The sequence below is a fragment of the Leuciscus leuciscus genome, assembly GCF_965113295.1.
Source record: "Leuciscus leuciscus genome assembly, chromosome: 14".
Lineage (NCBI taxonomy): Eukaryota > Metazoa > Chordata > Actinopteri > Cypriniformes > Leuciscidae > Leuciscus > Leuciscus leuciscus.
The window spans coordinates 42,985,476-42,999,513 of record NC_138738.1 but is presented as its reverse complement, the minus strand read 5'-3'; the positions used below and the strand labels follow the sequence as shown (position 1 = coordinate 42,999,513).

At 42.7% G+C, this 14,038-nt stretch overlaps 1 protein-coding gene across 2 annotated transcripts in view; it reads right to left on the bottom strand.

Annotated features, from left to right (window-relative positions):
* The window catches only part of LOC309473958 (uncharacterized protein), a 128,173-nt gene extending 114,891 nt beyond the window's left edge, over positions 1 to 13,282 (bottom strand). For both annotated transcript variants that reach the window (XM_082136251.1, XM_082136252.1), the window contains exon 1: positions 12,515 to 13,282. In XM_082136251.1, coding sequence (XP_081992377.1) covers positions 12,639 to 13,250 — 612 coding nt within the window. In that variant the 5' untranslated portion in view covers positions 13,251 to 13,282 and the 3' untranslated portion in view covers positions 12,515 to 12,638. The remainder of the gene's footprint in view (positions 1 to 12,514) is intronic.
* Positions 13,283 to 14,038: the final 756 nt, after the last annotated feature.

Here is a 14,038-nt window from a genome sequence, read left to right as displayed (position 1 = left end):
GTGTGTGTGTGTGTGTGTGTGTGTGTGTGTGTGTGTGTGTGAGTGTGTGTGTGTGTGTGTGTGTGTGTGTGTGTGTGTGAGTGAGTGTGTGTGTGTGTGCGTGTGCAAAAATTTTAAAAACGTACCTATACATCCAGTTTGCTGCAGTTTCCAGCTGCGATGAACACTAGTGGCAACAGCCTTTATTCCTCTCTACACAAATAATAAAACAGGGGTTAGATTATCAATTCATAAAGACTTATTTTAATGCACAATACTGTGTTATAATCTAATGTATTATTCTGAAGTTTGCATCACATAACTAACCACATGTCTCCAAAAAAAAATCTATTTGCTAAATTCGTTTTTAAACGTCTTGGTTTGGTGTTTCATGCACTGTAAAAAATGTTACTGCTATTTACTTAAAGAAATTATGGTAACAATATTACACATACTATTTTTGAGTAGTTAAAGCTTGATTTCATTCATGGAATCTACCTGAATAAATCATGTAAAATGCCCCAATTTATTTAGTCTATGACATAATACATTTTAGTGAAATGTGCTTTTTTATTTGAAGTATTTTTTATTCTCAAAATTGTGTGAAGTCAAGTGAATGGATATGACCTGTTTATATTTAACTTTGAGATATTTTGTTTTATATAAAGACTGTATGCTGCTAGGACAGCACAGAATCAAACTTGTTACTGCACTATCATTAGCAGAGTTATTGTTACATGTATAAAACAACATGCTTCAGAATATTTAAAAAATGCAGTTATTCACAACCTAACCATAAGCCCTACTCTTCTGCACAATGGTAACGATCAAAACTTTAACATAATAGAAACTCTTTCAAATGTCAAACATACCTGAACATGAAACATTAACAGATGTTTCCCTTTACTCAAAAACACATGAAATAACACTTAATTTCAAGATTTACTCTCTATTTCCAGCCATGTGCAAAGCATGCTGGGAACAAACAATGGTGTCTCTATATAAAACCGCATAAATGAGCTAATTCTCTTAAAATAAATAGGTAGCCTTTTCCTTAATTTAATGAGGATTATCATTTCCTCAATTCAAGCCTTAAAATTGTGTATGTTTCCTTAAAAAAAAATAGGAAAATGCCTCTCTTGGTGTTATTAGTGAAATGTTCTCAATATTTTCAACAAAACACTGAACCACAATTTTCTTAATAAAATATACATAATACTTTTAATGATCACCTCAGTTTTTTTAATGAAAATTACAAGACTCATGATCCATTTTTTACAGTGTGTCTAATGTGACTAGATTTTACAGTGACGGATGAATTTGGTCCAAAATAACTTTGAGTTCGATTAGACACACAGCCTTTGACATCAAGAGCAAAAGATTTGGGAAATGTTTCCTCTTCTCGTGTTCAATAAAGCGGGAGAGTATTTTATTTAATCTTTTAGCCTGTGATTATAGGGTTTATTGTTAGCGTTTAGCATCGGCCATCAGCATCTCCGTGTCCGTCTGAGAGAAACGACTCGAGCTCCTGCGACAGTTCAAGTGCCTCTCTGGCGATTAATAAGAGACTCTTCCCTAAACTCACGGTGCTGATCTCACAGCAGGAACGGCAGGAAAACCTCGTCACGATCTCCATCTGCTCTCACAGGTGCTGTCAGGCTCCACACCCCCGGGGATCCACAATAACTTTTTATGCTCCTTTGTAACGGAGAAAAACACTCAGTACCACATGTCACATGTAAAATACATCACAATAATGTAGTGGGAGGCCGTTTCGCTCTCTCGTCGCTCTCGTCGACTTCAGAGCTGAAATATTAAGCTGTTTCCACAGAGCGTCTGTGTGAGTGATTCCTCTGGGTTGGTTAAACAAACACCTTGATTTTCATAAAGAGAGCTGAATGATCGGGTCTCTGGTAGACGACAATAAATCAATGTACCTGTTTTATTCTTTATGGCTGGAAGATGAATTGCCTGTTTGATAAAAGATGACTCCTCAAACACCGTGACAATTACCTGGCTGATTTTCATTATGAAGCGGACAGAAGAGTCCTCACACCGTCACGCACGACAGCGCACACACACCCGTGACACATTAATCATCAGACCATCGTGTCTGTCTCTGCATTACTCTAGTAATTGTATCAGAACCTTTCAAATTGTTATTTTAACCCTCTGAGGTCGGCAAACGCGCCCCCGCGTTTTGCTGGATTTTCTTCACATTGTAGCAACATAAACTTAAATTACTCCGTCATTTATGGTCATACAGAAAAAAGAAATATAAAAAAAGAATCTGTGATATTTCTACTTTTGTATGTGTTCACTTACAATCAAATCAAAACATTGTACTTTTGTAAAATAAAGAAAATAAACAGGGTGTGCGTTCTGCCTCTCCGTCGCGGTGAACTTTTTTTTCTTGAGCACGTCTATAAACTGAAACAAAACTCAGCGAATCCTTCTCACACATTTATGAGCCATATACCTTTATACACATTTAAGTGTGTACTTTTAAATGATCGGATTCAATTTGTATAAAACCAACAGGATGTCCAGTATCTCAAACGCTTGCTAATTACTTTTTAATTCGACACGCCCACTCGCGCAAAAGAGATTCACATGCAAATCTCCACATGGAACGCGAACGCCCTCGTTACCTCAAACACAAAACACCAAAACACTTCACAAGTCTCTGCTTTTCGTCGAGTTTGGAAGACACGTCTGAGCTTACATTGGATTTACCCCCAGAAGAAGAAGAACGTGATTTGAAGACAAGAAAGATGTAAGGTAAGAAATTCTTACTTATTAGTTTATGGTATTGTTGCATAAACTTCACATTGAAGTTGAACTGTTGCTAGATATATGGTGAATATTATAATATTTAGACCCGTGTTTACTGTTAAATACTGTTTGTGGATATCTGCTCAAACATAGATATGTATAACCATAATGTTTAATATTTTGGAGCGCGATGCCGTTTGAATGTATCATATTTTGGAGCGCGCTGTGGGTTTGAGTATCATATTTTGGAGCGCGATCGCGTTTGAAAGGAAAAATGCACCAAACATTAGGCTTTATGTTTTTACTATTATCTCATTTCATATCATCATAACGAATGGAAACATTTGAAGTAACATATGATAATCAATATATTTTTCTCTAGCATTGTTACTGAAATCTTTTGGAAGATTTATAGGCTGCTATAGGTTATTGTTATTATTATTTTATGCAGTACTGCACATAACCTATGCCTACAAGGCACAACAAACATGGTGTTCATTATATTATATATTGTTGGAAACATTTGTGTGTGTGTGTATTCTGTGAATTTTAAAAAGCAATTTTAACCAGAAAAATCTACAATTTATTCCCAAAATCGTGCAGGTCTAGTTTCTCTTGATACCAGTATGTTCACTTTTTTTCTTTTCTTTCAGGGACCAGATGCAACTGAGTCCTGCTCTGAGTCTCTGTACATGAACATGGAAAAGTGAAAATCAAACACCTTGGAAATGAAAGGTATGTACAATGTTTTTAGGAATGGCACAAAGGTCTCTGTCTTTGGATCATTGTTTTCAATGTGCTCTTTTGTCATTTGTATTTTTGGATTATGTTGTGTTGTAAATAAATCCAAACAATCTAAAAGCCATTCTTTTTTAAATCTCCTCATTCTTTGTGCAAGGTTGCTCTGAATGACAGGGCCTGATCGCTCCTAATAGGGCAGTTAGGGGAGTGTCTTTGTCTTTCTCAGGTGTTAAAGCCTTACATATTCATGAGATGATCACGCCTCTTCGCATATGGCTTTTTCACACAAAACACGTCTTAGAAATTTTAAATCAATATATTGTCTTATCTGAATGAGCAGTCAGGGTGATTTTCACATAGTTTTGGAGCAAATATTCTAGGCTACGTCATACAATTTTCAAAAGTCTTGTGAAGAAATACTCAGTATGGGTTTCATGGCCTTATTTCAGTGACAATTTTTTTTGGTATTTTCACAAACCACGCATAAATGTCATTATCTCAAAACTACAAACTTTTACACACATGCTGCTTATATATTATTGTAGCAGAGTTTGTGCTGAATACAGTGTAATAAGACTTTAGCCATGACAATGTCACAAGTAACAGAAATAAGCACAGATGTCAGAGCATGTCAGAACACCTCCAGGGCCAGAAAACAGCTCAGACCCCAGAGGGTTAATACCAAACACACGTTTTTCATAAAGCTTTGTGAAAAACACATTTGAGGACAACAACATTGGACAAAAGTTTGGGGCCGGTGAGATGTTTTATGTGTCTGATAGAGTATTTTCTGCTCATCCAACCTGCATTTATTTGATAAAAAAATACAGTAAAAACAGTGAAATATGATTCCAGTGAAAATCATCTGTTTTCTATGGTAATATATGGTAAAGTGTAATTTATTCCTGTGATCAAAGCTGAATTTCAGCATCATTACTCCAGTCTTCAGTGTCACATGATCCTTCAGAAATCATTTTAATATGAGGATTGTCACAGTCACCAACTCTGTCTACACTTCCCAGCATCCCTCCTGGTCCTCGCCTGCACGCAGTCAGCCATCACCACACCTGCAGATCATCACCACTCACCTGAGCACTGATTCCCTCATCACCACATCCTGATCCCGATCCCGATCTCCAGTCATTCATCCTTCACCTGCACACAGTCAGCCATCACCTCACCTGCAGTTCATCACCAATCACCTGAGCACTGATTCCCTCATCACCACATCCCGATCCCGATCTCCAGTCATTCATCCTTCACCTGCACACAGTCAGCCATCACCACACCTGCAGTTCATCACCAATCACCTGAGTCCTGATTCCCTCTATATCAACCTGCATCACCGTCTCGTCAACGGTACTGCTACGTAAACAGTCAGACTCCTTACCTGAACACTCACCTGAGATCGTCACATCTCCTGTCTTCCGTCCATCATCCCAATCCCGATCCCGATCTCCGGTCATTCATTCTTCACCTGCACAGAGTTTTCACTTCAGTCATGGCCAGCGAGTCTTCATCACCTATCATCCTTTCACCATCGTCTGGTTCCCGCTGTTGTCCCATCACTCTGCTCTATAAACACTGTCTTCACCTTACATCTGTCTGAGGTCTGAGTGGGATAATCATCTGATTTGATATCAATGTTGAAAACAGTTGTTGCTGCTTCAGATTTCTGTGGAAACCATCTCACATTTTATCTCAGGATTCTCTAGCATTTGTTTGACACAGAAATATTTTGTAACATTATAAGTGTCTTTACTGTCACTTTTGATTCATTTCTCTCATGACAACTCTCTGAAGATTTTTAGCATGGTAATGGATGTATATATCTCAATAACCCATAGCAGATCTATACAGGTGGAGCTGGGGAAGGTGGAGGGTTTCAGAGGAAATTGCTATGAACTGCTATAGTTAATCATATCCAGCCATTTAAATGTGAGCAGAAAGCTCATTGGCAGCAGATTCTACATGAACCAATCAGCTTGTGCCAGTCGTTAACGCTGTGAATCTCATCAGGACCCATCAGCCAGCGCATTCTAGAATTTCATGACAGAACTAGGCATTTATCTTTGTGTGAATTAATTAATTGCATAAATTGCTTAAGTACAATGTGCATACAGTTAGAATGGTTAACAATAATTTACACATAAATCTGTTTTTCATGAAAAAAGCCCATTGTTTCTGATTCCGATCTGAATGTCTGCTTCAAATAACACTGCAGATCAGAACCACATTTGTCACCAATAGGAACTACATGACTGGTTTCAGATTTTGACAGTTTTTTTCAGGTTTCCTGAACGCTTCTGCTGTCTGCAATTGGTCAGTCAAATAAACTCACATCACTGTTGGCAACAGTTCAAACAAATTAACCAATGATCTGAAATCACACTCACAAAGTCAGTGTTTCATTCTTCAGGATGTCAAACTAGTAATGACCGACTTACAGTGACTCTGAACATTAAACTGACACTCCACAAACTATATGAATATTGAATATATATATATATATATATATATATTAAAAACATTTTATTCTTTTGTTCACATACTCATGCAAAAACAGAAAAACTCAGGAGCATCTGGATGAACTAAAGTAACTTCCACTAAACTCAAAATGACAAAACAACATGACCATTATTACGTTTATTTCCTATCAAGTTTAGAGTGATTTTCCCTGGTTTCCCGTATCTGTGTGGAGTGAATGCAGGAGACGGAGAGAGGAGATGGGCAGATGGACGTATAGATGAGCAGATGTAATCACATGTGATTGAGATCAGCGCTTTTGAGTTGAGAGAGTCCGAGAGTGATCTGCTTATTCCCTTTCTAATGTGTGCAACAGACATAAGGAAAAATCATATTTGGCTCCCAAGAAACGTAATAAGCAGCACTTAAGATGGACAACATATTTATTTATTATCATGAATGTGTCCATGGCAGACTGAGTCAATCTCCCAGGCTTCCATCTAATAAACTACAGGAATCACCACAGGCACCAAACCCTTTTCACTTAACAAGAGCTGCTCTTTATCATATACTTCATTTTAAATGGATAAATGGAGAAAAAGATGGACAAAAAAGCTAGAAAAATAATAACAATCACTGTTTCCAGTCTGATAGATAGCAGTCAGTTCCAGGCGCTTTCCAGTAAAACCAACTGAAAAAAGAGAAGTAGAGGAACATTGGACTGACAAACAGAGGCTCAGCGTTTCCTTATTTCTGTCATTCTCTTTGGTTGGTTTTTGTGGTGATGTGTTGGTGATGTTATACGTGTTGGTATGTTAATAGTTTAATAGCGATGGTATGATGTTGTTTAATGCTGGGATCTTGTGATGGTGTTTTGATAGTGATGGGATGCAGGGTATTGTTATGATGTTATTGTGATATTGTATTGGTGATGAAGTCATGGTGCTGTTGTGTATGATTGCGTAGTGATAGTGATAGTGACGGGATGGTGATGTTGTGACGGTGATGTTGTGATGGTGATGGTGATGTTGTGATGGTGACTGGATGGTGATGCTGTGATGGTGACGGGATGGTGATGCTGTGATGGTGATGTTGTGATGGTGATGCTGTGATGGTGATGTTGTGATGGTGATGCTGTGATGGTGATGTTGTGATGGTGATGTTGTGATGGTGATGTTGTGATGGTGATGTTGTTGATGGTGATGCTGTGATGGTGATGTTGTGATGGTGATGTTGTGATGGTGATGCTGTGATGGTGATGTTGTGATGGTGATGTTGTGATGGTGATGTTGTGATGGTGATGTTGTGATGGTGATGGTGATGTTGTGATGGTGATGTTGTTGATGGTGATGGTGATGCTGTGATGGTGATGTTGTGATGGTGATGTTGTGATGGTGATGCTGTGATGGTGATGTTGTGATGGTGATGTTGTGATGGTGATGTTGTGATGGTGATGTTGATGTTGTGATGGTGATGTTGTGATGGTGATGTTGTGATGGTGATGTTGTGATGGTGATGCTGTGATGCTGTGATGGTGATGCTGTGATGGTGATGTTGTGATGGTGACGGGATGGTGATGCTGTGATGGTGATGTTGTGATGGTGATGTTGTGATGGTGACGGGATGGTGATGCTGTGATGGTGATGTTGTGATCAGTTGTCGGCTGCTGGTCTTTCAAAGAGGGGAAGCTCATTTTCGGCCTACATCATAAAAATTATTCATTTATTAATACGTAAATTCTACGTTCCTTTTCAAGAAAATGCTCTGTGAAAAATGAATGTAATAATATAATAAAGGTATAAATAATAATATAATAAAGTATAATAATAATGCTACTAATAATAAGATATTTTTTAAATAATTTTAATAATTATTTTTGAATTATTACTACTACTAATAATATTTAACGAGTTTGCTTGCCCATAAAATCTTTAAGATATTAGGTTAAACTTATTTGGCTTGCTGTCCACTGAAGAGGGGCTCGATGAAGCAGCTTCAACTCGAGCTCTGATATACCCCCCAGTGGCTAAATGTAGGATATGATAATTGAAGGGCAAGGTACCTGAGATGAAGGTGGAGTTTGGGGAGGTGGAGGGATACTGGAACAGCTGATGCTAGAGAGAGGTAAGCGGCTGCTTATATACTCAGGCTGTTGATTGAAAGATTAGATGGGCTCACTCCTCCCTAACTTGCGTTTAGGAACTTCATTAAAAATATAATAAGTAATAATATAATAAAGGTATAAATGTATAATTGTGTGAAATGTATTATGAAAATTGGCTCGCAATTTCGACAAGCAAATACCAAGAAATAGGTTGCAGCAGTTTGTCTTTGAAAAATCCGCGATGGGACTGAGCCGAACAGCTTCAACATCAGCGACTTTTTATTGTACTCCCCGTTCACCCCCAGAGAAGCTGAGCTTCCATGGGCGGGACATAATCGCAGCATTTATCCAATGACCGTCTAGTTTTGAAGTGCTAAAAAAAAGTGTTCGAAGCAGCCCTATTGAAGTCAATGGAAGCTGGGCTTCAACAGGGAAATGCACTGTGACGCTACGGGAATGTATGAGAAGGAAATCGAGTCAGCCGACCTATGTAACTGATTCTGAACGAACTCGTCTTTGAGATGAACGTTTTCTAATGCATTTTTAGTCAATAAAATGTTAATACAATAGTACATATTTGACCATTCATTTTTTGACATTATAGGGGAAGCCGAGCTTCCCTTGCAGTCTTAAAGAAATCGCCACTGGTTGTGATAGTGATGGTGATGTTGTGATGGTGATGTTGTGATAGTGATGGTGATGTTGTGATAGGGATGGTGATGTTGTGATGGTGATGTTGTGATGGTGACTGGATGGTGATGCTGTGATGGTGATGTTGTGATAGTGATGGTGATGTTGTGATAGTGATAGTGATAGTGATGGTGATGTGATAGTGATGGTGATGTTGTGATGGTGATGTGATAGTGATGGTGATGTTGTGATAGTGATGGTGATGTTGTGATGGTGATGTTGTCATAGTAATGGGCATGTTGTGATGGTGATGTTGTGATAGTGATGGTGATGTTGTGATAGTGATGGTGATGTTGTGATGGTGACTGGATGGTGATGCTGTGATGGTGATGTTGTGATAGTGATGGTGATGTTGTGATAGTGATGGTGATGTGATAGTGATGGTGATGTTGTGATGGTGATGTGATAGTGATGGTGATGTTGTGATAGTGATGGTGATGTTGTGATGGTGATGTTGTCATAGTAATGGGCATGTTGTGATGGTGATGTTGTGATAGTGATGGTGATGTTGTGATAGTGATGGTGATGTTGTGATGGTGATGTTGTGATGGTGACTGGATGGTGATGCTGTGATGGTGATGTTGTGATAGTGATGGTGATGTGATAGTGATGGTGATGTTGTGATGGTGATGTGATAGTGATGGTGATGTTGTGATAGTGATGTTGTGATGGTGATGTTGTCATAGTAATGGGCATGTTGTGATGGTGATGTTGTGATAGTGATGTTGTGATGGTGACAGGACGGTGATGTTGTGATGATTATATGGTGGTACGGCTGGGACCTTGTGATGATGATGATGATGATGATGATGATGATGATCTGTTATTGTGATAGTGTAGTGGTGATGTAATCATGTGATGATGAAGTCATGGTACTGTGGTGTGTGACTGTGTAAATGTGAGTGTATCATGATGCAGTATTGTGGTGTTTTGTGTTGGTAAGGCTGGGATCTTGTGAATCCTGTGAAAGCAATGGGACAGTGTGGTGTTGGTGTGACAGAATGACAGAGTGGATGATGAAGATGATGACAGGACCCCTGCAGAGGGAGTCCAACATATCTAACACAGAGAACCTTGTTCTCCATCACTCTCCACAATACATGACTCTCAGAGTCTCTTCCAAACATACCTACAATAATCAGGAGCAAACTAACAAGAAAAATATACATAATAACGAATACATGTATTTGATTTAATTTAGCACACACACACACACACACACACACACACACACACACACACACACACACACACACACACACACACACACACAGACTTACTTGAGGTTGAATGAGTTTAGATTTGCTTGCATGACAACAGAAGAACAGCAGCCGTAGCTGGGAGGAAGAAACCTGTGACACACACACACACACACACACACGGTTCACTTGTGTTTCAGTTACGGTGGCCTTACAAATGCATTATCTGTTGTCTTTAGCAAAACACCATCATGGAGGAAAGCAGTAATTAAGTGTGTTCTTGTTTCACTCAGTGCATTCAGAGCTTATTTTGACAGATTTAATTGTTTTAAATTGTTAAAATAATACTTGCAGCTCTTTGCTTTGATGGGGAAGTATTGTGTGTGAATGAAAGCCGTGTCACACTCACTCTAGTTCATTTAGAGAACACCACCGTTGTGTTTTTGAGTTTCTGAGTCTCGTGGGGAGACAGTTCATTTAACTGGTGCGAATAAAAGCACAGCGGGAACAAATTCATCCACATTCATTCGGCAGAACATGTAAGAACAACACTGACATTTATCACATATGACAGACTCAATTCTATTCAGATTTATAATTTGCTCTAAAAGTGCCTTTAGCTGCCATGCTGGATTAGCAGTTTCAATCTCATTAAAACATGTCCTCGTCATATTTCACCTTAAAAAAATAATGAGAAAATATATTTTCATAAAAAAGGAGGATTGTGTGTCACATGCCTGTCCTGTCTTGTGTAGCACATGTGGTGTTTGTGTTCCTGTCTCTGTTTTGACCCCACCCTCCTTGTTATCTCATTATTGGTTTCATTTGTCCCACCTGTTGTTCCCTCATTACCTGCCTGATTTGTCCCTTTTATAAGTTCCTTTGTGTTTGCAGTCTGGGTCGGATCGTTGTCTTGTAGACGTCTCCTGTTCTCCCGTGACCCCTTTTGGTATGTTCGTTTTTGAAGTTGTTGTTTTGTATTTAGTTATGTTTTCCCCCTCGTGGGTTTTGTTTTGTGTTTAGTGTTTCTTTTGTAATAAATATCTTTTTCCCTTTGCATTTGAGTTCTCCCTTTGTTTTCTGTAATTAACGTGACAGAACGATCCGACCATGTCAAGGACTCAGCAAAGGGTCTCTTCCCCAGCCACCGAGCGGGAGAGGAGGCAAAGTTTTGAGGGGACCCGGTTGGTCATATTTCGCGGGACCCGTGGAGGCCGCAGTAGAGGAGGTGGGCGAGAGGAATTTCAAGACCACTCTCCACTCTGGCCCCTCCTCGACCCAGTTCCGGTGGTCCCAGTTCCGGTGGTTCTGAAACGGAGGAGGAGAGGAAAGAACCCCTCCGTGGCTATGTCGGTGGTCCCTGTTCCAGCGATCCTGAGTCCGGTGGTCCCTGTTCCGGTGGTCCCTGTTCCGGTGGTCCCTGTTCCGGTGGTCCCTGTTCCGGTGGCCCCTGTTTCGGTGGTCCCGAGTCTAGTGGCCCAACCCGAGACTGTTCACGTTCCGTCTGCCCAGTCAGAGACTGTTCAGGTCACATCTGCCCAGCCAGAGATGGTTCAAGCCACATCTGACCAGTCGGAGACAGATCGGGAGATGCCCATTCTCATGGCCGGGGGGGCACTGATCGGCTATTTAGAGCGTTTAGCTCGGATCCTGGAGACTCCCTTCAAACCTTCAGTGTCTGTTCCTGAGCCGGAGCCAGTGTCTGTTCCTGAGCCGGAGCCAGTGTCTGTTCCTGAGCCGGAGCCAGTGTCTGTTCCTGAGCCGGAGCCAGTGTCTGTTCCTGAGCCGGAGCCAGTGTCTGTTCCTGAGCCGGAGCCAGTGTCTGTTCCTGAGCCGGAGCCAGTGTCTGTTCCTGAGCCGGAGCCAGTGTCTGTTCCTGAGCCGGAGCCAGTGTCTGTTCCTGAGCCGGAGCCAGTGTCTGTTCCTGAGCCGGAGCCAGTGTCTGTTCCTGAGCCGGAGCCAGTGTCTGTTCCTGAGCCCGTGTCAGTTCCTGTGTCTGTTCCAGTTCCTGAGCCGGAGCCAGTGCCTGTGTCTGTGTCTGTTCCAGTTCCTGAGCCGGAGCCAGTGCCTGTGCCTGTGTCTGTGTCTGTTCCAGTTCCTGAGCCGGAGCCAGTGCCTGTGTCTGTTCCAGTTCCTGAGCCTGTGTCTGTTTCTGAGCCGGAGCCGGAGCCGTCTGTTCCTGAGCCCTCAGTGACCGCGACACTGGCCATTATGACCACAGCTATGTGGTGTGTGTGGGCTACGCACACACTTGGACCGGTGGTGTCTGTTCCTGGGCCGGTAGTGTCTGTTCCTGAGCCGGTGGTGCCAGTTCCAGTTCCCGAGCCGGTGGTGCCAGTTCCAGTGCCCGAGCCGGTGGTGTCTGTTCCAGTGCCCGAGCCGGTGGTGCCAGTTCCAGTGCCCGAGCCGGTGGTGCCAGTTCCAGTGTCCGAGCCAGTTCCAGTGCCCGAGCCGGTGGTGCCAGTTCCTGAGCCGGAGCCGTCTGTTCCTGAGCCCTCAGTGACCGTGACACTGGCCATTATGGCCACAGCCATGTGGTGTGTGTGGGCTACGCACACACTTGGGCCGGTGGTGTCTGTTCCTGGGCCGGTGGTGTCTGTTCCTGGGCCGCTGGTGTCTGTTCCTGAGCCGGTGGTGCCAGTTCCAGTTCCAGTGCCTGAGCCGGTGGTGCCAGTTCCAGTGCTTCAGCCGGTGGTATCTGTTCCTGAACCAGTGGTGTCTGAGCCGGTGGTATCTGTTCCTGAGCCGGTGGTGTCTGCTCCTGAGCCGGTGGTGCCAGTTCCAGTGCCTGAGCCGGTGGAGTCTGTTCCAGTGCCTGAGCCGGTGGTGCCAGTTCCAGTGCCTGAGCCGGAGGTGCCAGTTCCAGTGCCTGAGCCGTTGGTGCCAGTTCCAGTGCCTGAGCCGGTGGTGCCAGGTCCAGTGCCTGAGCCGGTGGAGTCTGTTCCAGTTCCTGAGCCGGTGGAGTCTGTTCCAGTTCCTGAGCCGGTGGAGTCTGTTCCAGTTCCTGAGCCGGTGGAGTCTGTTCCAGTTCCTGAGCCGGTGGAGTCTGTTCCAGTTCCTGAGCCGGTGGAGTCTGTTCCAGTTCCTGAGCCGGTGGAGTCTGTGCCGTGGCCGCCCGAGGGGTCTTCTCCGCCGTGGCCGCCCGAGGGGTCTTCTCCGCCCTGGCCGCCCGAGGGGTCTTCTCCGCCCTGGCCGCCCGAGGGGTCTTCTCCGCCCTGGCCGCCCGAGGGAGAGTCTACTCCGCCCTGGCCGCCCGATGGACTCTCTGTTCCGCCCTGGCCTCCAGAACTGTCCATTTTCCCTGCCCCACCCCGGTCTGTCTTTTCTGTTTCCCCTGTCCCACCCCGGTCTGTCTTTCCTGTCCCTCCCGTCCCACCCTGGTCTGTCTTTCCTGTCCCTCCCGTCCCGCCCTGGTCTGTCCCTCCCGTCCCGCCCTGGTCTGTCCCTCCCGTCCCTAGTGGAGCGTCTGGTAGCCGCTCCTTAAGGAGGGGGTAATGTCACATGCCTGTCCTGTCTTGTGTAGCACATGTGGTGTTTGTGTTCCTGTCTCTGTTTTGACCCCACCCTCCTTGTTATCTCATTATTGGTTTCATTTGTCCCACCTGTTGTTCCCTCATTACCTGCCTGATTTGTCCCTTTTATAAGTTCCTTTGTGTTTGCAGTCTGGGTCGGATCGTTGTCTTGTAGACGTCTCCTGTTCTCCCGTGACCCCTTTTGGTATGTTCGTTTTTGAAGTTGTTGTTTTGTATTTAGTTATGTTTTCCCCCTCGTGGGTTTTGTTTTGTGTTTAGTGTTTCTTTTGTAATAAATATCTTTTTCCCTTTGCATTTGAGTTCTCCCTTTGTTTTCTGTAATTAACGTGACATTGTGATGTTACTTTCATGACAAATAAGCACATATACACTACAATTCTCATTTACTCTTACGTACCTCTACTTTTGAGATTCATTACTGTAATAAAGCATCTTTTAATTGTCTTCACGCAAACGGCTGTAACTGTATTATTAAGTGCATGATGAAGGAGTAAGAACAAAAACACAGTCTTTAATACAGTTTTTTTCGATTGCTAAACGACAGTGGGCAC